Raw genomic sequence first — 24,702 nt, 5'->3', positions numbered from 1 at the left:
AAAATGGAGGCTCTAGAAAGAATTCACCAATGAGAGAAGGGGAAATGGAAATTGTGGAGGAATATACTAGAATTAATAGGCTGCAGAGATGGTAGACTTCCAGAGGAAGAATGAATTAAGGTCCTGAAAAAGTTTAATTTCACCAGTAATGAATTAGAGACCCAGTTTTTCCACATGCCCTCCAACATTTGTCACTTTCCCCTTCCATCATTTTAGCCAATCTAGTAATGAGAAGGTCTAGTTTTGGGGTCAGAAAAAATCTAAATTTAGCAACTTTATTTTTATTTTTTTTTGTCTTAAGAAAACACTAATATATATTTATGGAATGAAACAAGTTTTCCAGAACATAGTATAATGAAAAAAAAGATGGTGGTATGTGAAACTGAAAATCTATAAGGTACAACTTTCTATTTATTTCAAATATACAACAGAACAATCATACATATATACATATATATATATATGTATGTATATGTATATATGTGTGTGTGCGTATTTCTTTATTATCTTTTTTCTACCCTCTCCCAACCCCACTACACCCTAGAGATGACTATAATGAGATACAAATACAAACACATATACAGATAAATGTGTGTATATTATATAAATTTATTCATTACCCATGTTTATTTATTATTTCTCTGTATGCAGAAAGCTTATTTCTTCATATCACCTTTCTAATTAATTTGGGTATTTATAATAGTAAAAATAACAAAATCATTATGGAAATAATATTGCTGTTACAATACATGATGTTCTCTTGGTACTGATCATTTGCTCATTATTTCATGCAAATCCTTTCATGTTTTTCTAATATCATTGAACTCATCATTTTTATAGTACAGCAATATTCTATCACTATCCTATACCACAACTTGTACAACCTTTTCCTAATTGATAGTCATCCCTGCAATTTCTAATTTATTGCCACTACAAAGAGAGCTACTGAAAATATATTGGAACATAGAGGTTCTTTTCCTTTTTCCCCAAACTTTTTTGAAAATAGACCAAGTAGTACTATTGCTATAAGTCAAATGGTTTAGGCATAATCCCAGATTGTTCTCCAAAATGGTTGGAACAGTTTACAATTTCACTAGTAATGAATTAGAGAGCCAGTTTTTCCACATGTCCTCCAACATTGGTCACTCTTCCCTTCCATCATTTTAGCCAATCTAGTAAGTGTAAAATGTTATATCAAGGTTGTTTTATAGCATTTTTCAAATGATGATAAATTATTTTGATTTCTTCTTCTGTAAACTTCTGCTTTTTATTCTTTGATATTTATCAATTGGGGAATGACTCATTTTTTATGGCTTTGATAAAGATCTTTAAGTATGTGAAATATGAGACCTTTATCTGAGAAATTGTCTATAAATGTTCCCCTAATTTTCTGCTTTCTTTCTGATCTTGACTATATTTGTTTTATTTGAACAACCCCTTCTAGTTTAATGTAATGTAATTTTGTCCATTTTATACCTAACTTTTCTCTCTTGTTTGTTTATAAATTGTTTGCCCTGTCTGATAAGTAATTTGGTCTCTATCTAGGTCATGTATCCATTTTGAACTTATCTTGGTATATAGTATAAGATATTAGATTAGAGTAGACCCAGCTTTTGCCATACTGCTTTCCAGTTTTCCCAAAAATTTGGGGATTTTTTTGCAAGATAATGATTTGTCCAAGGGTCCACAGTAAAGTAATTAAGTGTCTGAGATTAAATCTGAACTCACATCCTCCTGACTCCAGGGCCAGTGCCCTATAGACTACATCACCTAACTGCCCTTTCCCAACAATATTTTATCAAATATTGAATTTCTAATCAAAAAATTTAAGTTTTTGCACTTGGCAAATATAAGGTTATTATGTTTATTTGCTGCTATAAATTGTATGTCTACTCTATTCCATTGATCTACCTTTCTGCTTCTTTAGCCAGTACCAGGTAATTTTGATAATTATTGCCTTATAAAACAGTTAAGATCTGGCACTAAAAAACTTCTTTCCTTTACATTTTTCCCAATATTTCCTTCCATATTCTTAATTTTTTGTTTTTTCAAAAATATTTGATACTTTTTTTCTAGTTCAGTTAAAAAAAGGTAATATAATTTGTGTAGGACTGAATATCTAAATTAATTGATGTTAAATTGTCATTTTTATTATACTAGCACTTCCTAACCATGAACAATTAATATTTTTTCAATTATTTAATCTTATTTTATTTGTATAAAAATTTTTAAATATCTTTTTTAATATAGCTCTTGAATTTGCTTTGGTAGGTATATTCCCAGCAGTTTATAGTGCCTAGAGTTATTTTAAAATGGGCATCTCTTACTGTCTCTTCCTGCAGAGTTTTGTTTATTACCTTTAGAAATTATGATGATTTTTGTGGATTTTCTTTATAACCTTTTACTTTGATAAAATCATTGTTTCAACTATCTTTTTAGTTGATTTTTTTGATGATTTTTTGTTGATTTTAGTTGATTTGGGGGGATTACTAAAGAATGTTATTATATCATTTCCAAAAAGAAAGTTTTATTTTCTTACTTCCTATTCTGGTCTCTTCTCTTTCTTTTTCTTCTCTTATTGTATTGGAAATCCTAGCAATAGCAATAAGAGAAGAAAAAGAAAGAGAAGAATAATATTGATGACAATAGGCCTCTTTGTTTTACACCTTATCTTACTAGGAAGGCTTCTGATTTATCCCCATTACAAATAAGCTTACTCTTGATTCTAAGCAAATAGTCTTTTTAAAAATCGATTTAAGGAAAAATATATTTATATTAATAACTTCAAGTGTTTTTTAATAAAAATGAATATTGAACCTTTTTCTATGTCTAGGATTCTGATTTTTAATCCATTCTACAATAATTTTCCATTTTGTTGGTGTTTATCCCATTTATATTCTGTTATTGTTATTTTGAATTTCTCTTCATCTTATTTTCATTCACCATTTTCCTACTCAGTTTTTCTTTTTATCTATCCCCTTTTGCCCTATCCCTGTTACCTTATCTTCTCCCCTACCTTCTTATTCCTTATTTTACCCATCCCACTACAAGTTCCTTTGTTATCTTCTCCCCTTACCTCCCTAATCTTAATTGATGTAGTTTTTAAAAAGTCTCTCCTCTATTATATCTCCCAATTTTCTCACCTCTTTAGAACTTAAGAAAATTTCTAAACTCCAACAGATGTACACTTTGTTTCCTCTTCAACTCAGATGAGAATAAAGTTCCAACGTTACCAGACTTTCATTTGGAAGGAACTAATGTTCTTTCTTTCACACCTTCTTTTATGAGACAATTGATTTTTGTTTCCCTTCATGTCCAATTTTGTTTTTTAAACATATATACAACTCAGACCCAACCTTTCTTTTAAGCTACCTAAGTAATGATAACAGTTTTAAGAATACAATACCATTTTCATGAAACATATGTAAACTATTTGATTTTATCAATGCCTTATAATTATTCTTTAATGATTACTTTATATTGTTCTGGATTTTTTATATCAAATTTTTTAATGAGTTCTTTTTGTTACAAATATCTAAAAGTCTTTCAGTTCAACCATTGCACAGTTTTTTTTTATTCAGGATTATTCTTATCTTTGCTATGAAACCTCAGCTTTTTGGTCTTCAAAATATAATGTTCCAAGACCCACTATCTTTTAGTGTAAAAGCTGAGGTCTGTGAAACCTTGACTGTTTTCCTCCGATATTTAAATTTTTTCTTGTTGCTTGTAGTATTTTCTTTAACCTCTGAATTTTGACATTAGGGTATGAAATTTCTATCAGTTATCTTCTTGGGATCTCTTTCAGATGGTGAACAGTAGATTTTGTTCTATTTTTATCTACTTTCTGGTTTTAGAATGTTACATCAATTTTTCTTAACATTTTCTCCTAATTGTATTGATTTTTATTATAAGCAAACTAGAAGATCAAGGGGTAGTTTACCTGTCAGATCTATGGAAAGGGAAGCAGTTTATGACTAAGGAAGATATGGAGAGCATCATTAAAAACAAACTAGATGATTTCGATTACATTAAATTAAAAAGCTTTTGCACAGACAAAATCACTGTATCCAAGATCAAAAGAAATGTAGTAAATTGGGAAACAATTTTTACAACTAGTATTTCTGACAAAAGACTCATTTCTAAAATATACAGAGAACAGAGTCAAATTTTCAAAAGAAGTCATTCCTCAATTGATGAATTGTCAAAGGATATGTAAAGGTAATTTACAGATGAGGAAATGAAAGTGATCCATAAGCATATGAAAAATTGCTCCAAATCATTAATTATTAGAGAAATGAAAATTAAAGCATCTCTGAGATATCACCTCACACTTCTCAGACTGGCCAATGTGACCATAAAGGACAATGATCAGTGTTGGAAGGGATGTGGGAAATCTGGGGCACTAATACATTGTTGGTGGAGCTTTGAACTATCCAACCTTTCTGGAGAGCAATTTGGAATTATGCCCAAAGGGCAACAAAAATGTGCATACCCTTTGATCCAGCAATACCACTACTGGGTCTATACCCTGAAGAGATGATGAAAAAAGGTAAAAACATCACTTGTACAAAAATATTCATAGCAGCCCTGTTTGTGGTAGCAAAGAATTGGAAATTAAGTAAATGTCTTTCAATTGGGGAATGGCTTAACAAACTATGGCATATGTATGTTATGGAACACTATTGTTCTATTAGAAACCATGAGAGATAGGAATTCAGGGAAGCCTGAAGGGATTGCATGAGCTGATACTGAGTGAGATGAGCAGAACCAGAAAAACATTGTACAACCTAACAGCAACATAGAGGTGAGGATCAACCTTGATAGACTTGCTTATTCCATCAGTGCAACAACCAGGGACAATTTTGGGCTGTCTGAAATGGAGAATACCATCTGTATCCAGAGAAAGAATTGTGGAGTTTGAACAAAGACCAAAGACTATTGCCTTCAAATTAGGAAAAAAAACCCATTATCTTATTATATAATTTTACTATCTCATACTTTATTTTTCTTCTTTAAGGATATTATTTCTCTCTCATCACAGTCAACTGAGATCAAAGTATACCATGGAAACGATGTAAAAACTAACAGAATGCCATCTGTGAGGGTTGGGGGGAGGGAAGCAAGAATGGGGGAAAATTGTAAAACTCAAAATAAAATCTTTCTAAAAATTTTAAGTTAAAAAAAGAAAAATAAACTGTATCAATTTTTTTACCATAACTCTAAGATAGTTCAACAAGTCATATTACTTTTCCTTGATCTCTTCCTTATATCAGTAACTTTTTTTAAATGAGATTCTTCAGTTTCACTTCTATTTTTTTCTAGTATATTAATTCTTGGTGTCTTATAAAGCTATTTGATTCCACTTGCTCAATTCTAATTTTGAAAGAACTATTTTCTTTTTTTTTAAGGATTAAGATCTCTCATTCTAATTGATTAACTTTCTTTTCATAATTTTCTTTGCGTATTTTAATTTTTTGCATCCCTTCTTAAGTTCCTCCAATATTGTATTTTTGACTTATGACCACTAGATATTACTTTTGGGGGAAGGAGGGGCTTTTTAAGCCTCACTTTCTTCCTCTAAATATAAACCAACATCTTTTCTAGCATTAAAATACCTACCATGGTCAGGTTCTTTTCCCCTTGCTTACTCATTTTTATTTTAGTTTTTTTATTTTGGCAGCTAATTATTATTATTACTATATTCAATCTCTACTTGATGGTAAAGTTGATCTTGGCTTGAGATCCTACTTATTGTTCTTTCTGAATTCTGTCTGGGAGCTCAACCTGAGGGACTCCTCTCATCTTCTTTAAGCCACCCGTGGTCACCACCAATACTGTCTGGAAAATGTTTTGGCTCTGACCAGACCAAGTCTTCAGAAACAGCAGAGAATCCCTCAGTCTACCCCACTCAGTCTGTTAATCCCCAGATAAAAGGTTGTGAGGTAAAAATTCATGTGGCAAAAATTTCTGAGGTGAACTTTCTTGAGGACTAATCTGCTTCTCTCAGAATCTACTATTTGTTAATTCAGTGGAGTGGGCAAGAAGTATTTACATTGCACTCAGGCCAGATATAAGCACCTAGAGTCTTCTCTGAATTCCTCTCAAAATGCATTAGGAGGGCAATTGCTTTATTCCTTTATTTGATGCTCTATGTTCAGTTTTGGTTGATCTCCTGTCTGTGGAGGAAATTTGGAAAACCTGGAAATTTCTGATCTATTCAACCATCTTGTCAGAATTTCAATGTTAATTTTCTTTATCATATTTTTTAATCTTTTCTTGCCACTGAACCTGATCTCTTATGATTGACAGATAAATTTCTTAAAATTATTCTAAAATATCTTAGAAAAGAATTATATGAACTATCTATTTCATGCTATTTTCCCTCTTTAGCACAAGTCTAAAGCAAATCCATTCACTTGAGTCATAGGAGCATAACCCAATCCTTTTTAAATTCTAAATGAGGAAACTGAGATCCAGGATGTTTAAAAGAATTACACATGGTCATACAATTGATAAGAACTATAGGAAGAGGGGGCAGCTAGGTGGCGTAGTAGATAAAGCACCGGCCCTGGAGCCAGGAGTACCTGAGTACAAATCCGGTCTCAGACACTTAATAATTACCTAGCTGTGTGGCCTTGGGCAAGCCACTTAACCCCATTTGCCTTGAAAAAAAAAAGAACTATAGGAAGAATTTGAATCCTGGTCCTCTAACTTTAAAAGCATTTTACTTTACAGAAATGTCTAAAGAAAGACATCTAAAATACTGGTATAAGGAAGTCTCATCATCCTTCCTCTCTCTTCACCTATCAAACATTTGCCCAAGTGAGTAAAATCACTCTGGAGTTAGTATTGAGTCTTTGAAGGACCAAGATTCATAGTGGAGGGAGTTACAAGTAAGCCCAAAGGATGCTCATGTGCTCCATTGTATCCTGCCAGAATCTGACCTTCAAAGAACATCCCAGACAGCTTTTGTATAGTGTTCCTGTGTCTGGTCTCTCTTATTACTTTTGGAATTCTGTATAGCATTTGTACCAGTCTAACTGTCTGGTATATGGAATAGATGTAATTTTTTTATCTTTCTTTCAATTCAGATATCAAAATAGAAATTAAGAAAGAATAGCATTAATCACAATTTTTATTAATTGATATTATGAAGCATACAGGATGTTCAATGTTCTGAGCAGTAAGCACCATGGAAGAGGCCTGATAAAAGACTTTCGGTACAAAGGAATTTACAGGTTAACTAAGGTAAGAGTGGATGGAAAACTATCAAGACTTAGAAGTTAGCATAATTTAGACGGATTTGTGCGATAAGATGGGGTGAGGTAATAAGTCAGAATTCTTCCCTCTATAATTTTGCACAGTTCTGAAAAGATTAATGATAGTATGAAGACAAAAGAAGTTAAAAGCATAAATATTGTCAAAGAGGAGATAAAATGTTCCCTCTTGTGGTTTACTTAGAAAATCCTTGAAAATTTACAGTTGCCCAAAGGGAAGACTTGAAGTCTTAAAGTTCTGGTGTGGTTTGTCTTTACATGGTTTGGAGAGGGGGAAGATAGAGGGAGAAGTGCCCTACAACTGAAGACAGAATTTGATAAAGATGGCCTCTCTTCACCCTGATTTGATCATATGATATCTAATGTTATCATTAAAAAAGGTTAATTATCTACACATTGCCATATCGGACCACAAAAATTTGTGAAGTGTGTACTATAGATATTATTATTCCCATTTTACTATGAGAAAATTGAATCTTGAAGAAGTTGTGAGTTACACGTGATCACATAACTAGTAAGTATGAGAGTCAGGATTTGAACACAACATTCTATATACTGTGTCACATGGTATCTCAAATGAACTATATATCATATGCATTTTCATAGAAAGTTCTCAATTCTTTTTATTTTTTAATGGATTTTGGGGAAATGATGAAAGGATAAAGGAGAGTGAAGAATCTTCTTTTTAAGCCAACAAGTTCTTGATTTCTATTCTATAGCATCAAGTCCTGATCTAGGCAAAAACTTCAGAATGATTGGCTTCTTGGTTCTCATAAAACCCTTTGTGTCTAATTCCAAAGGAATCTGTAGAGAAAACAAATGGAATGTACTGAGTTACTTGATGTATTTTATAAGCACAAATTAAGTTATTACCAACCATATGCTAGTCACTAGAGATGCTAGAAGCTTCTATCTCAGAAGCTAGGGAATGCAAAAATCAAAATGTAACAGTCCCTTCTCTCAAATTTGACATTCTATTGAAGAAGAAACATGTTCAGAAATAAGTAAATGTGCATGTGTTTATGGACACACAGAGAGAAAATATTAAGTGATTTGTATATGGAGGAGGTCACAAATAACTTGAATAGGGCATTAGGAATGCCCTCAAATAGGAAGAACATTTAAGATAAACCTGGAAAGAATCTAGGGATTCCAGGAGACAGATGAGTTGAAGAAGTTGTGCATTTCAATGAGGAGAAATAACATGTGTGTGATGGGTCTGGGCAGGGGTGTATGGAGACAGACCTCACTGGCTCTGATGATTGTAAATTTTCAGTGTGAGAATTTAAAACTCAGAAACCAGTAGTTGCTACCAATCAGGATTTGATTTGTTGTACTTGTGATGGTCTAGACTTTTGAAAATGTTAATAATGCAGATCAAACTTAAGAGCAAATGTGCACACATTCTGCTTCCTATTTCTACCCAGTTATTAAACATTTCCCATAATATTACAAAATAAATGTGAACCTGAGTGGTGTGTAGTTGAAGAGTCAGGAAATGAAGTCATCACTAGATTGGATACTTAATGACTATAGACTAATAATAATGATTATTATGTTTATCATGTGTTATTATAGATTAAATATTGCATATATAATAATAATAATAGTTATAATTGGCATTTACATAGCATTTTAAGGTTTGCAAAATGCTTTATAGTCATCCTCTCATTTGAGTCTCATGACGCAATTCCTTCTTTCTCTGAACCAGTGTGGTCAAATTCAAATAGAAATTGGAGATCATTAAACTACACATAAGGATACATACTGTTTACATATTGACTTAGTTTCAAGATATAATGTGATCTCTGCTTTATTAAATTTTCTTTATTTTAAAAATATTTCATAGTTATATTTTAATTTGGGGACATATATAGAAATATATTTATATGCCTTTTAATCTAGTGTGCATATTTTTAAAATTTTATTAAATATTTCACAAGTATATTCTAATCTGGAATTCCAAAAAAGCATTGCAGGTTGCATGGATTGTTTGACACCTATGCTCTTAACTCTTTTATGATCTGAACACTGCTCTCCTCAGTTCAAAGAGCTTGGCTTGGGAGCTTTGAAGAAAGAATAAAAGAAGGTTTTCTGAGAACTGTCTGTGACTACGGTTTTATAGGTCCTTTCAAGTTCTAAATTTCTACTCAATTCAATATGACAAATATTTATTTAGTTGAATGCCTACTATGCATATGGCACAATGCTAAGCACTTGAGAGGAAAACCAAAAGATGATGATTACTTCTTTTTATCAACAAGAACTTATTTAATGCATAGGATAAGACAAGTATAAAAACATTAAGACAGTATGGGATAAAAGTTATGAGAATAATATAAACAAAATTATTATTATGTGTGTGGGGGAGTGTGTGTGTGTGTGTGTGTGTGTGTGTGTGTGTGTGTGTGTGTGTGTAAGTGGGATAAGGTATGGTTTTCAGGGAAATCTCCATAAAGGAGGCAATTGATAGAAAAGCCTTAAAATATTGGTGCCATTTCAACAGAGAGAACCCAGGAGAAGGGGCCAGGAAAAGGGAATTCCAGGTAAAAGGGATAGCAAAGGAAGAGGCACTATGTTGGAAAAACACAGGAGGGGTTAAAGAATGTCAAACAATCACATTTGACTACAGCATGGAGGAGTAATAAGAGACAAATCTGGAAAGATGGAATGATGCCAGTTTGAGTGTTTTGCAAGTCACGTCAAGGAATTCAGACTCAGTTTAGTAGGCAGTAGGGAGTCATCAAAGTTTTTCAAGAAGAGGACCTGCTATTGACAATTTAACAGTAGTCTTAATAGCTCCTACAATTCAGTCTATAAAATAAGGAGAAATGAATTGGGTTCAGGAGGTCCTTCCAATCAATAATAAGAATATTGAATGGTGAGAAATTATAATGGCCAAGAGAAAAGCACCTCCCTTCTTCCACTGGAAAGTTGGGGAGCTATAGGTAAGAAATGCTGCATACATATGGTCAGATGTGATTGATATGTTAGTATTTTTGCTGAGCTGTTTTCCACTCTTGATTCTTTGCTACAAAGGAATGTTCACTGGGTGGTGGGGCATATTTAGAGATAAATGCAATATGTTTTTAAAAAGCATCAATAAATGGGAAAAATTGATTAAAGTAAAATAGGAGAACTAAATGTCCCTAGAGGAGTATGCATCATCTACATACTGGCTTGGCCTATTAAATACTTAGACATTCTGAGTTAAAATCCCTTAACGTCCCATTTACCAAGAGAGATCATGATTTCTCTCACCGGGGTCTCTATGCAGGGCTCCACTGTGAAATTCTGTAAGACCATGACCAAGGCAGTCTTCAAGGTCAGCAAAGCAAACCTCATTCCAACACAGTTCCTAGGGCCAGCTCCAAAGGGAAGGAATACATAAGGGTCCATGGATTTTCTGCCTTCTCGATCAAACCTGATTTCAAAGAATAAGGTGAAACAAAAGGCCAAGAGAAGGTAAAAACCATTTGGACTTCTAATTGGGTTCCAACTCATGGACTTTCCACTTATTTTCCCTCTTTCTCTTTTCTGCTCCTTTCCACTTTTGGAAGATTCATCAACCATACCTATACCCAATTTTTTGTTTGTTTGTTTTATTGGGGGGTTTTGAAAGGCAATGGGGTTAAGTGACTTGCCCAAGGTCACACAACTAAGTAATTATTTAAGTGTCTGAGGCTGGATTTGAACTCAGGTCCACCTGACTCCAGGGCCAGTTCTCTATCCACTGCATCAACCAGCTGACTCCTACTTTTAATTTTTCTTTTTTTATTATTTAAGGCAATGGGGTTAAGTGACTTGCCCAAGGTCATACAGCTAGGCAATTATTATGTGTCTGAGGGTGGATTTGAACTCAGGTCCTCCTGCCTCCAAGGCCAGTGCTCTATCCACTATGCCACCTAGCTGCCCTCCATACCCAATTTTGAAATGATGCTCACTCAAGGCAGCATGTGTAAGACTGACTGATGTGATGATTCTTTTATATGAAGGCTGGATCCTGAGTTTGAGAGGTATTAGGTCTAAGGGTGGTGTACAAAAGTTCAGATTAGGTCATTCCTATGAGAATTGCAGGTTGATTGTGGATAAGTATTTCAGCATTCTCACTGAAAGAAAAATAAATAAAAGGGGAGAAGGCTATTGGTCCCTACATATGCCAAATTTTAATTTCCATTAGTTTTTATCAAAACACTATACATTTAGTAGTCATAGATACATAGATTATAGCATAAATAGGATCATAGAATGTCAGAACTAGAAGGGACCTTCTAATACAGCTACTTCATTTTACAGAGGAGGAAAATGAACCCCCTTTATCCTCAAAGTTAAATGACTGTTTAAGGTCATATACCTAGTAAGTGACAGAGGCTGGATTCCAGCCCAGATCTTCTAACTCCGAAGCCAACATTCTTTTCATTTTAGTATGCATTGTATTCAGAAGAGGTTCTTGGGGTTACAGAAGCATGAAGTAGATTGTTATAGGTGAGGAGAACAGGAAACACCCAGCTCTCCCTCCAGGACAGTCATTTTTTCTGATTGTAGACAGGAATATCCATGGAAAAACTTTTTTAATACATGTAAAAATTGGTATAAAATGAGCATCAAAATAATTTTGAAGAAAAAAAGGCATTGGTACTACATGTAGCTTGATGGAAAGGGAAGAGATACACTATGTATAAAGGGAGATGGAGTCATTGTTGCTAGACAACCAAAAAACAGATTGTTGTCCCCATCCTTTTAAATATGATTGCATATATATATAAAAGTACCTCAAGTCTTTATTAGCACCAGCTGGCATCACTACCTCTTTCTCTAAATCTTGTGGTTTCCCTATAGTTCCAGCTGCTGGTCTCCCTTTTCAGCAGCATAAAGCTCAGGAAAACTCTCCGTGATACATACCCTAGGAAAGGCTCTCAGTGCCACCAGTCATAAAACCATCCTGAGTTAGAACTAGTATAGACTTGGCTGTTAAGCAGAGCCAGCTGGGTCATGATTCAGCTGTCTCAGAAGTCAGAATTTGTTTCAGAATTTCTGTGCATACAGACTCTGCTTTTTACTTATCCCCATTTATGTATTAGGTAAAAACCTCTGTTTAAGGGAAACACAAACAGATTTCTTTCTTTTTTTTGTTTTTATTTAAACATATTTATTTGTAAGGCAAGTTTAAAAGTAGCCCTTGGTGGAATCAACCCATCCAGGTTCAAGTCCCATTTCTTCCATTAACTAATGATTTGTTGCTGTTGTTATTAGTAGTAGTAGCATATGGGACAGTGAATAGATAAAACTCAGAACCAGGAAGAACCAAGTGAAAGTTGTTCCTCTTACACAGAGCTGTCTAATTGTAGGCAAGTATTTTAACATCTCAACTTTCTAGGAACTCTAAGACTTTACATTTCAGAGAAGTTACTTAGCTGCATTATTAGAGGGAGTTCCTTATACCAATGAAATCATAGGTCCAGTCCCCCACCTTAAATTTTTTTTGCTAACATTTGGACTTGTACAGAGAAGATACTGAACTTTGTCCAAACATCCGCATGTGTCCCCAACTGGTTACACATAATACTTCTACAACCTCTTCCAAATCTTGCTCAACTCTCAGCTGCCAGGGTCTCTACTGCTATCACTGGTTCCTGGATCATTTGTCAAGTTTTGACCCCACTGCTGTGATGCCAGAATAAGACTTGCTCATAACCACAGCTGGGGAGTTAAATTTTATTTTCAGCACATCTTTATCTTTCTTGTTACTGATTTACCTGGCCCTGAGCCAGTCTCTCCATGGCTTTGGTTTTAATATCTGGCCATAAACCCCTCAGTGTTAAAGCTGCTCAAAGCTGGTTTCATTGTCATTTTCTTCAAAGCAGTTAATTAAATTCAATGCACAGTATATGGCCCCACATTATAAAGACTCCCTGGCTGGAGATCCTGGGGGAGACCAACTGTGATCCATGTCCCATGGAAGCATCCTGATTACCTTTTCCCACAGTCTCAAAATGTTGCCCTCTAAAGTCAACCAGCCTGTAGAATTCCCTTCACTAACCTCTCAGGGCGAAACACTTCAGGTTCCGGCCAGTACTCTGGGTCATGATGAAGAACGTAGACAGGGACCATCACCACTGTCCCTTTGGGAATGGTTATCCCATTGATCTCAACAGTTTTCTCACAGATTCTCTCCAGGCGTCCTCCCAAGGGAAAGAGCCTGAGTGTCTCATTCACTATCATGTCGAGATATTCCATCTGGAAGATGATATCATAGGTAGGGGTTCCCTGAGGAGAGAAGTCAATATTTGCAGAAATGAAATCTGTCACCATATATTTATCAAATGCTTGCTTACATACAAGTTAGTGCTCCAAGCACAATGATGGGCACCAAAAGAAATAATCCAGTCTAATTATTTTAATAAACTCATTTGGCAGTGAGGCAGTACAGTTAAAAGTTTCCTAGACCTGGGGTCAAGAAGATCTGAGTTTAAATCCAGTTTCAGATGCCTAGCAAAGGTACTTTGGCAAAGTGCTAAATCTTTAAATATCTCAGTTTCCTCATTTGAAATATGGGAATAAAATAGCATCAGCTTCTCATCTTGTCATGAGGATAAAATGATACACTAATTGTTAGGTGCCTTGCAAACCTTGAAATATTATATAAATGCCAGTTAACTATTTAAGAAGCATTTGTTGACCATGAACTCAGGTCTCATGCTCTGGGTGATACTGAGTATTTGAAAATATAGTTCAAGCCCCTGAGAAAAGATTGGGATCATTCCTAAATTAGCAGAATTCATGCTAAGTACTATCCTGTTACTGCTATAATAGATGTTTATTTTCTACCTCACTGCAGTTATAATACTATGGTAGCATCCTGGACATGGTAGCAACAACCAACAAGGCATTCATTTATTTATTCATTCATTTATAGTTCTCTTATTGATTCATTGGTCTTCCATTAATTCTTGTCCTTTCCTTCAATCAAAAGATAAACATTGAATATTTCTGTAGCTGGAGAGATGGTGAAATTTTGAAATAATTTATTCTATCAGTTTTGATGGAACATTTTTTGCAACATGTTGTTCACTTTGTGCAACTATATTTTAAAAGGTCATCAGTTCAGAAGTAAATAATTTGGAAGTTCCCTTGGACAAAGAGTCTCTGAAGAATGGGGTTGTTAAACAAATGAATGATATAAAGGAGTTTATAAAGAAAATGTTTGAAATAACTGTAATCTACAGTTTTCATATAATTTAGAAGCACTCATTTATTTACAATAGCTGTTCTAATTATGAATCATTATCTAGTCATTAAACATTCCCTCCTAGGACCTTCACGGACAACACTGCCAGCTTATTAGCAATTACTTCATGCATTACAATACATTATTACTTCTTGGAAAATAGGCATTCAGATCGATTTTGCACCCCTTGTATCAATAAGGCTAGACTGCTGTGGGTTAAATAGACAACACTGGTACTAGACATTTACCATGGGAGATAGTTTTGCATGGGCGGTTCTCATCTGGAGCCCAAGAGAACTCAGTGGTTCTTATTTGGAGCCCAAGAGAACTTTTGACGGATTCCTCTATCTCTCTAGCAGCAATTTCCAGAAAATGTTGTTTATCAAGAATGAGTTTGCTTTATTTCTTTCACAAGCTTGATCATCCTGCAACCTCTGTAGTCTTTCATATCATCTGTAATCTATGTAATGTCCCTTGTTCCTTGGTTAGCAATAGTCTTGATTTGTGTTCTGCCTTGTTTCTCTCACCATGCTTGGTCCATAGTGGCCTTCAATATACACTCCCTTGGTTACTAAATGATAATTGTCTGGAGTTAATTGATTCCTTCTGTCTGTTGATAGCATAAAAATGTCTCACTTATGGGAAACCCTATGTTATACAGCATATTTAGGCTTGAGAGGCATCATGGAAAAGTGACTAGAATAGATTTTGAAGCTACAAAGATCTGAGTTCAAGTCTCTACCCTAATGCATACTAACTGCATGACCTGAACAATTTATTTAACCTCTCAGAGCTTTAGGCATCTCTCCATGGTTATGATTTACAATAAAGATGCTGACTGACCTACATGGACAGAAGTTGCTGTCTAGTAGTTCTATTCACTATTGCACCATAAAAATGACAGGTTCAGTCTTTATCCTTACAGTGTTTAGACTTATTTTTGTTTTAAGACTTAGCAAGAATTATTAACCTTGGGAGAACCTGTCAGTACCATTACTCTCCTTGAAGGCAAGGAGATGGGAGAGAATAGATGTCTTTCCATTTCTATTCTAGTACTATTATATTCCCAATTTTTAGGGGCTTTTTTGCAAGGCAATGGGGTTAAGTGGCTTGGCCAAGGCTACACAGCTAGGTAATTATTAAGTGTCTGAGGCCGTATTTGAACTCAGATACTCCTGACTCCAGGGCTGGTGCTCTATCCACTTGCGCCACCTAGCCACCCCTATTTTCAATGTTTTTAAAAGAAGAGAGAGACAGACAGAGAGACAGAAGAGATAGAAAGTCAAAAAGACAGAGATAGAGTCAGAGAAAGAGAAAGAAGAGTGAGTGAGAGAGAGAGAGAGAGAGAGAGAGAGAGATTTATTCCATTCTAGGTAATAAACAATGTTATACAATTATATATTAAATGTTAATTGGATTGAGTTAATTGAGTAATTTGAGTAAATAAATACTACATGTCCATTTTACCTTATTAGGTAGAGTACTATCTATCTCCTCATGGAGTTTCTTCTGGATTTCAGGATGGGTGGCCAAGTTATAAAAAATGAAATTCAGAGTTGTGCTCGTAGTTTCATAGCCAGCAAAAAGAAAGGTAACTGCTTGAGCAAGAATCTCCATTTCTGTCAGAGCTTTAAGGAGAGAACTAAGTTAGAAGTGTGACAGAAAAGTTGTCCATGGTCAGGACCCTGGATAGTACCCCAATTCACAGCCAAAAGGAAATATTTAACTTTGAGTCTTGGATGGATACGGTAGGTCATTGACTGATCAAAGTAAAATGTCATGTTAAATTTATTATTTCTCCCTGGTCCTTTTATTTTTATTTTTGCTAGGCAATGGAGTTAAGTGACTTGATTACTTTTGTCTGCTGATAGCATAAAAGGACATGCAGCTAGGTAATTATTAAGTGTATGAGACTGGATTTGAACTAACCTCCTCTGGACTCAAGGGCTAGTGACCTATTCACTGCACCACCTAGCTACCCCTCTCTAGTCCTGCTTAAATGTCTATCTGATATAGATGAAATGAATTGGAAGCTGAATCTTAATTGGTTGCTGATGGAGGCTTTATGAAATCATTCAGCTGAGAATGAGATGAGTAGAACCAGAAAAACCTATACCCTAGTATTGTATATCCTAATAACATGGGATGATGATCAACTTCGATGGACTTGCTCACTCAATCAGTACAATAAGGGCAATTTTAGAGGATCTGGTATGAAGAATACCATCGGTATCCAGAGAAAGAACTGGAGTTTAAACAAAGAACAAAGATTATTACCTTCAATTTTTTTTAAAAAAGTCATCTTAAGTTTTACATATTTTTGCTATTTCTAATATTTTCTTTCTTCCTTAAGGATATGTTACTATCAATACATTCAATTTTGATCTATGCATATCTTGAAAACAAATGTAAAGACTATCAGATTGCCTTCTCTTGGGGGGAGGGAGGAAGAGAGGGAGGAAGAAAAATGTAAAATTTAAAACCTTGGAAAAAAAAAAGAATTGGTAGAAAAAAAGTTCTGCTGAGTGGAACAGTACTACAATAATCTGGTGAGGATTTTTGCAATGGGAGCAGAATGGTGAAACAATAATATTAGAATGATAGACTTCTGGAGTTGGGACCAACATCTTCATTTACAGAGGAATAGATTGAGGGTCAGTAGTTAAGTGAGTTTACCTAAGGTCACACAGTTACCAATAAATCCAGAACTAGGACTCAAGTCTCTGAACTCTAAAGTTTCATTGGAAAATACTTCATTTGAAATCATGAATTGACTATAATGGACTATTGTTAGAATTACTGAGTTTATACTTCTATTCATATTTAGCAACTCTCACCATGACATTACCTTTTGGAGGGTTATCCTTTCCCTTAGATCCAGGGTCATTTGTGACCTGGGAATCCATCATTATTTGCAGGAAATCCACCCGATCCTAGAAACAGAGACAGGTTCAGAAAAGTGGAAATCAAGATGAAATGGCTAAAATCACATAAGCTGCATCATTCATTCCATGAATGCCATCTTTTTCTGTGGTTTGATCAATAACAGGATCCAATGAAGAAGATTCTCTGTCTCTCTTTCGCTCTCTCTCTCTCTCTCTCTCTCTCTCTCTCTCTCTCTCTCTCACACACACACACACACACACACACACACACACACACATACACACACACCAAAATATCACAGGATGACAGATTTAGGAAGAGTCTTGGGAATGATGTTATTTTCATCTCCCCCATTTTACAGATGAGAAAACCAGACTTCAGAGAAGATAGGCAACTTCACTGAGTATACACTGGTATTGACTTGCTTGCAGTATGAAGATCAGAACTCAGGTCTATTGACCTGTACACTACACTGTACTTTATATCAGAAGACAATCTAAACTGAATATGCATTCTCAGTTTTTTCAACTCCATTACCTGCCTCCAAGTCAGCCTTTTAAATGAATTCTTTCATGTTTGCTTGAACCTTTAGTTGGCTACATTTTCCCACAGCATCAAGTATATTCTGAAATAAATTTCAGCAAAGCTGGATCCACATACTCTAGGGTTACCTACCTTGGTTTTGCTCTTTTGCCGATCTATCATGATGCATCGCATTGCATTCACAAGAAAGTCTATTATTTCTTTAGAAAAAAGATTCACATTCATTTTTTCCAGTATAGGTATAAGAGAAGGAAAGACCACTAGAGAAAAGGGCAAGAGAAACCAATCAGTATAATATTATAAAGTGTATAAAAATCATAGTCCTGGTTTTGTGTAGTTTATAGATCCTAAGTTCTAGTCAAATTAGCCTGTCTTTCAATCCATTTCCTGAATTTGACACTCCATCTCCCAGCTTCATGCCTGCATGTCCCTTGCTTCCCAGAGTTAATTTCCTCTTCATTTCAATTTCTAAAAATTCTTCCTTATTGGTTCAGACTACATTGCATCTCCTATGGAAAGTCTCTACTGCTTATCCTGCCATATGTGTGAGTGGTCTCCCTTTCCTCTTATCATGTACATTAATTTAACAAGCTAATAAATGCTTGCAATATAAAAATCTATAAAATGCTCGGGAAATAGAGACGAAAACAAAACTGTACCTGACTTCAAAACACATATTCAATTGGAATAAAGCTACATATACATAGATTTTTAAACAGTTCAAAATTTATATGTCATATTCCCTGTAGCATGGCAGCTAGATTGTTCCTGGAAAAATCTGCGTTCAAATCTGACCTTAGATACTTACTATCTGTGTGACCCTGGGCAAGTCACTTAAACCTGTTTGTCTCAGTTCCCTTATTTGGAAAGTCACCAGGAGAAACAAACAGCAAACCACCCTAGTATTTTTGCCAAGAAAATCCAAAATAGCAACACAGAGATAAACATAGAAAAGATCAAATTAAAAAATCTCTTGTCGAATATAAGTTCCTTGAAATTAGAGACTTTTTTGTTTGATTTAGTTTTAAACACAGCCTCTCCTACAGTGCCTTACACAGAAGACTTTTACCAAATGCCTATTAGATTAGATTGATTTTCCAATTTATCAGTCCAAATGTTCCATCAAAATATAACTCCATATTAAAAATAGCTAGCATGTACACAGTGCTTTATGATTTGCAAAGCACTTTGCATATTTTATCTCATTTGATTCTCACCACAGCCTTATGAGGTATGAACCCTGTGATTCCCATATTAAGAAGAAGAAATGAAGGCTACTTGCCCACCATGTCTGAGTCAAGATTTGATATCAATTCTTGATTCCAAATTCAACAATGTATCTACTGAGTTACCTAGTCAGTTCAGAAAGAACTACAGTCTGTCCTTTATGCCTAGGACACTTCCCTCAAAGGTCTTTAGTTTTACTTGAATATTGGGGCAAGGAATATGACCCTTTCCAACTTTTGAGAAACTGAGTTACTATTGTGGAGCTATAAAAAGTCTGAGGTTATGAGTGGGCACTGATATTGGTGCTTTGATGGGGAATCAATCCCGTACTTATTAAGATAAGCAGAGGACTTAAAAAGCTGAAGGAGAGCAGCTTCTTGATGCGGACCAGGAAGGGGTCATTGGGGTTGTTAATGGAGTCAATGTCCACACCAAAAGAAGTGCTGGTAATGACATCCAGGCTATAGGCTCCAAAGATACTGTAGGAAAAAAAAGAATTTTAATTACAAAAACAAAAGTTGGCAGGGATTTAAGATTCTCAGACTATCTTTTAAGCTTTTCTTAAGCATTCACTCTTTATCCAGCTCTGTGCTAAGGATTTTTACCCCCCCCCACACACACACACACACTGATGTATACCTATACACATTCATATCTTGATCCAAGGAAAGTGGAGTCAAGAGACTTGGCTTCTAGTTGCACTCCTGTCACTGTTTATCTGAGTGACATTAGATAAACCATTTGTCCTTTCTGGACCTCAGTTACTTAATCTGGAAAATAAGCAGTATAATTCAATGGTCCCTAAATTCCCTTATCATTTCAACTCTATGATCTTAATATGTTGCCTGAAGTTTCTTCCCAGGTTGACAGTCTAGGATTCTAGAATTCTGTGATATGGTATAGAAGGCACTCTAGATGCATGACAGAAAAGTAGGAGTTACAATATTTTTTGATACTATCTTAATGAACCAACTACCTATTGACCTAATAGTAGAAAGTAAGGTGAAATAAAGTATTAAAAAGTTATGCAAAGACAAAGTTAAGCAAATGTTATCATCAACTGTTCAAGGGCAGGAGAAGAGAGGAATAGATCAAGTAAAAGAAAGGTCCTTTTTAACAAAACTTCCCCTTTTAGTTTTGTCAAAAAGGACCTTTCTTTTACTTGATCTATTCCTCTCTTCTCCTGCCCTTGAACAGTGTATGTATGTTTTCTTATTCCAATAATAGATCCTCATACTTGTATTATAAATAATATTTTTTCCTTTGACTGCCTCTATCTAAACCCCTTCTCATGTAAATGACTATACTTTTCTGTCCCATAATGTTATAGGATGTTGCTGATTGGCTATATATTTCCTTCAGAAGGGAACATATGACAAATGGTCAATATTTCTCTTTTTTTGTTGTTTCTTTTTTTGCAAGGCAATAAGGTTAAGTGACTTGTCCAAGATCACACAGCTAGGTTATTATTAAGTTTCTGAGACTGGATTTGAGCACAGATCCTCCCGACTCCAGGGCCAGTGCCCTTCCACTGTGCCGTCTACCTACCCCCAGTAAATAATTCTTGAATTAAAACAAGTTTAATTAGACCATATGGATTCACAGCCTTTTAGCATATTAATAAAAATAGCTGACATTTTTATGTTGCTTTAAGGTTTTGCAAAGGATCTGATCCCATTTGACCTATTTTAAAAAACTCTGACAATTAGATTCTACAGGTATTATTGTCTATTTTACAGATGGGGAGAGTCAGATGAAGAATTAATACTCAAATTATGTCTAGCTTACCTACAAGTCTAGTATTCTCTCTAATCCACTATATATTGCCTAAGATAGTCATCTGTACTGGGTCTTAAGAAAAATGCTCTGACATATAACAGAATATGTCCCTACTATAACATAGCATTAAAGGAGTCACATTTTTGAGACTGGAATTGTGGAGTCACTTGAGATAACTACTTTGCCCTGAAAACCTTCAAGTATGCTCATAGATGAAAATGTTTTCACTTAAAGCTGGGGAAAACTATAGAAAGGCCTGCTCTGTGTATCCTTGAAATAAAAACAAAACCAGCCACTTTGCTCCATACCCTTGAAGACCTGAAAAGTTTTTGCAAGGACATTTTTTTCTGTTACTAATTTTAAGGTCAGAGATAGCTCTGGAGCCATGGATAGAATGTTGGACTTGTACATCCAAATCCTACTTGGTTCAAATCCTACTTTGCAACTGTATAAACTACTTCTATATGTCTATCCTTTGTAACTCTATAAAACTCATTTATTAAGTCAGAAATTATTGTGATGTGGTTGGGGGCAGGGGAGGCGAGGAGAGTTCACCATGCCAGAATTATCACCAATTTATCTTTTCTGATTCTTTACCATTACAAAAATATTTTCACATATCATAAGAATAACCAACAGTTATCTAGCACCTGCAAGTTTACAACAAAAGTTGAAGAGAATTTTCCCAGAACAGTTCTATGAGGTAAACATCCTAATATAATTGGTTAAGTCTGAACTAAAAATTCTGGTTCTCACTCTTGACCAGTCATTCATAAGGCTAAATTTCAATGGAACATTAGTGAAAATAAAAACATAGCAATCTTTGCATCCATGGTCACAGATCCTTTGAAATTTAAACCCAGTCCTCTTAAAGGTTCACTGACACCAAATTAAGAATTCCTGACTAGTCTATCCATTTTATTTAAGGAGCAAAGAAACTGAGACCTAAAGAGGACTTGCCAAGGTCATTAAGGGGGCAGAACCACTATTTGAATTTGAAAGTATAATTTTAGAGTTGTAAAGGAACTCGAAGACTACCTATTCTGAGCCCAATCATTCACTAGATGAAGAAACTGAAGACCAGAGAGGTTAGCCAATTTATCCAAGGTCATCCTAGTCCTGGATTTGAACTAAGGTGTTTGGGCTTCAAATTTAGCACTTATTCCCCTGTACCATAGCACCCATAGTCTTAGTTCTACATCACTTTTAGCCCTTCTTAACACCTCAGACCCCCTTTTATCAAGAGTAAAGCTTGCTCTGGAAATTAAGAAATGACTTTATGAATTAGTTGCCTCTTCCAGCAGATTCACATTCCAGATCTGCATTCTAATATGGATCAAAGCTTTAACCTAGAAGAATGAGGGACTTTTAAAGGAATTTAAGTCAATAAAGATAATTTTATGATTATTGGGAGCAGAGTGAAATGAGGGATGTTAAGGAGGAAATCTCCCAAAACTCCTGAAAGATCTGATTCATAAGGAAGCCCTATTTCTAAATCTCACTATGTTGGTTCAGATTAAAAATTGGACTGTAGGGAAAAATCATCAAAGATTTTGTAGAAGAAATTTCTTCTAACTAGATAGAGACTTCCCTTACAGATAAAGTTCTATTTAAATTTTTTGGTGGAGTTCTTTTATTAGGGACTAATTAAAACTTTTTCTATCAGTGTAAAATAACAACTCTTCTGAAACTTGCCAGGATATTGGGAGCTTAATTAAGGTGCCCAATGTCACAGAGAAGTTTTATACAGAGCAAGATTTAAATCTATGTCTTCTAGATCTTTCAGTCAGCCTTCTATCCTTTATGCCATACTGCCTTCCTTGTAGGTGAGAACAATGATTTCATTATCTCCCACACCAATATTATCCATCTTTTAAAACTCTTCAATATAATGTGGGCTCAGAGTAATCTACATATCTAGAGAAAAATGTCTGTCTCCATGTGTCTGTCTTGTCTTTTGCCTCCCTGTTTCCTTGCAAACCCTGGATTTTCATACTTACTCTTTAGTATTTACAGACTCTTCTTTGGTCACTTTCTTCTCAATGTATTCTACCAGGACATCTCCACGGTGTTTGATAATAGGATACATCTGAAACCCAGACCAAAGTCAATCAGTCCATTATTGCTAGAATATCCAACAGGGTATATAGCTGATTATGTTAGGTAATTGGGTTCATCCAGCATAATAATAGTTTAATTCCTCATAGTAAAGAAAATAAACTATTCTTAATTGAATGAAGAACATATTGTCATTAATTGATTTGAAAAATTTTTTATATTAATTTAATTTAAACTTTTCCCTGGTTCCATGTAAAAAACAACTTTTGACATTCTTTTTAAAAATTTGAATTCTGAATTCTCTCCCTTCTTCCCACCCCATTTCCAATCATTGAAAAAACAAGTTTTTTGTGAAAGTAAAGATAGACCACCCCCAAAAGAAATCTCAAGAAAAAATAAAGTAGAAAAAAGAAGTAAGCTTCAATCTACATTCAGATACCATCAACTTTGTCTTTGAGGATGAATAGTGTTCTTTTATCATAAGTCCAAGTCATCTTGTCACGAAGTTTTGCTGAGAAAAGCTAAGTCATTTACAACTGATCATCCTATAATACTGCTTTATATAAAGTACATTTTCCAATGCATCTACTCATGTAAGTCTTTCCAGATTTTACTGAAAGCAAACTGCTCATCATTTCTTATAGAATAATAGCACTGCATCTTCATCACATACCAATTTATTCAGTCATTCCCCAAATGATGGGTATTCCCTCAATTTTCAATTCCTTGCCACCAGAAAAAAGAATTGCTATACATATCCTTAAACATATAGGTCCTTTTCCTTCCTATTTGTTCATCTCTTTTGAAATATAGACCTGGTATTGGCATATCTGAGTCAAAGGGTAGGCATGGTTTTATACACTTTGGACATAGTTGCAAATTGCTCTACAGAATTGAATTATTTCACAACTCCTCCAAAAGTGCATTAATATCCCATTTCCCCTACACTCCTTTCAACATTTGTCATTTTCCCTTTCTGTCCTATTATTAAGTCAATCCAATAGTTATAAAGTAGTACCTCCAAATTGTTCTTGCATTTCTCCAATCAATAATGAGTTAGGACATTTTTTTAATATGGCCATAGATAGCATTGATAACCTCATCTGAAAATTGTTCATATCTTTTGATCATTATCAATTGGGGAATGGCTCTTATATATACATGTGTGTATATATGTATATATTTGTATATGTATATATATATATATATATATATATATATATATATATATATTATATATGTAAAGTTGACTCATTTCTCTATGTTGGAGAAATGAGGTCTTTATTAGAGAAACTTTTTTTAAAATTTTTCCCACAGTTACCATTGCTAATTGTATTTACCACCTTACTATTCCTCCCACCCCCATTTTTTCCTATTCTCTCTCTCATTTCACCCTTTCCCTCCTCAAATTGTTTTATATTTGACTACTCCCTGCCACAATTTTCCTTCCCTTCTATCATTGCCCCCCATTTCTCCCATCTCTTACCCCTCCTACTTTCCTCTGGGGTAAAATACATTTCTATACCAAATTGAGTGTATATGTTATTCCCTCTTTGAGCCATTTTTGATGAGAATAACGTTCACTCACTCCCCCTCAACTTCTCCCTCTCCCACTTCACTGTAAATGCTACTTTTATGTGAAATAACTTACCTCCCCCCTTTCCCTTCCCCCAGTACCTTACTATCTCACCACTTAACTCCATC

General features: G+C 34.8%; 1 protein-coding gene across 1 annotated transcript in view; it reads right to left on the bottom strand.

Moving 5' to 3' along the window:
- Positions 1-4,109: 4,109 nt before the first annotated feature.
- LOC141502634 (cytochrome P450 3A24-like) overlaps positions 4,110-24,702 on the bottom strand; it is a 59,146-nt gene continuing 38,553 nt past the window's right edge. The window contains exons 6-13 of the mRNA XM_074207445.1: positions 22,941-23,029; positions 19,492-19,640; positions 18,067-18,194; positions 17,354-17,438; positions 15,973-16,133; positions 13,318-13,544; positions 10,539-10,701; positions 4,110-8,081 (exon numbers count right to left, since the gene is read on the bottom strand). Of these exons, the coding sequence (XP_074063546.1) occupies positions 7,986-8,081; positions 10,539-10,701; positions 13,318-13,544; positions 15,973-16,133; positions 17,354-17,438; positions 18,067-18,194; positions 19,492-19,640; positions 22,941-23,029 (1,098 nt within the window). The 3' untranslated portion in view covers positions 4,110-7,985. The remainder of the gene's footprint in view (positions 8,082-10,538; positions 10,702-13,317; positions 13,545-15,972; positions 16,134-17,353; positions 17,439-18,066; positions 18,195-19,491; positions 19,641-22,940; positions 23,030-24,702) is intronic.

The sequence above is a fragment of the Macrotis lagotis genome, chromosome X (genome assembly GCF_037893015.1).
Source record: "Macrotis lagotis isolate mMagLag1 chromosome X, bilby.v1.9.chrom.fasta, whole genome shotgun sequence".
In the NCBI taxonomy this organism is placed as follows: Eukaryota; Metazoa; Chordata; class Mammalia; order Peramelemorphia; family Peramelidae; genus Macrotis; species Macrotis lagotis.
Note: the sequence above shows the minus strand (reverse complement) of the source record. Positions and strands in the feature narration are given on the sequence as shown.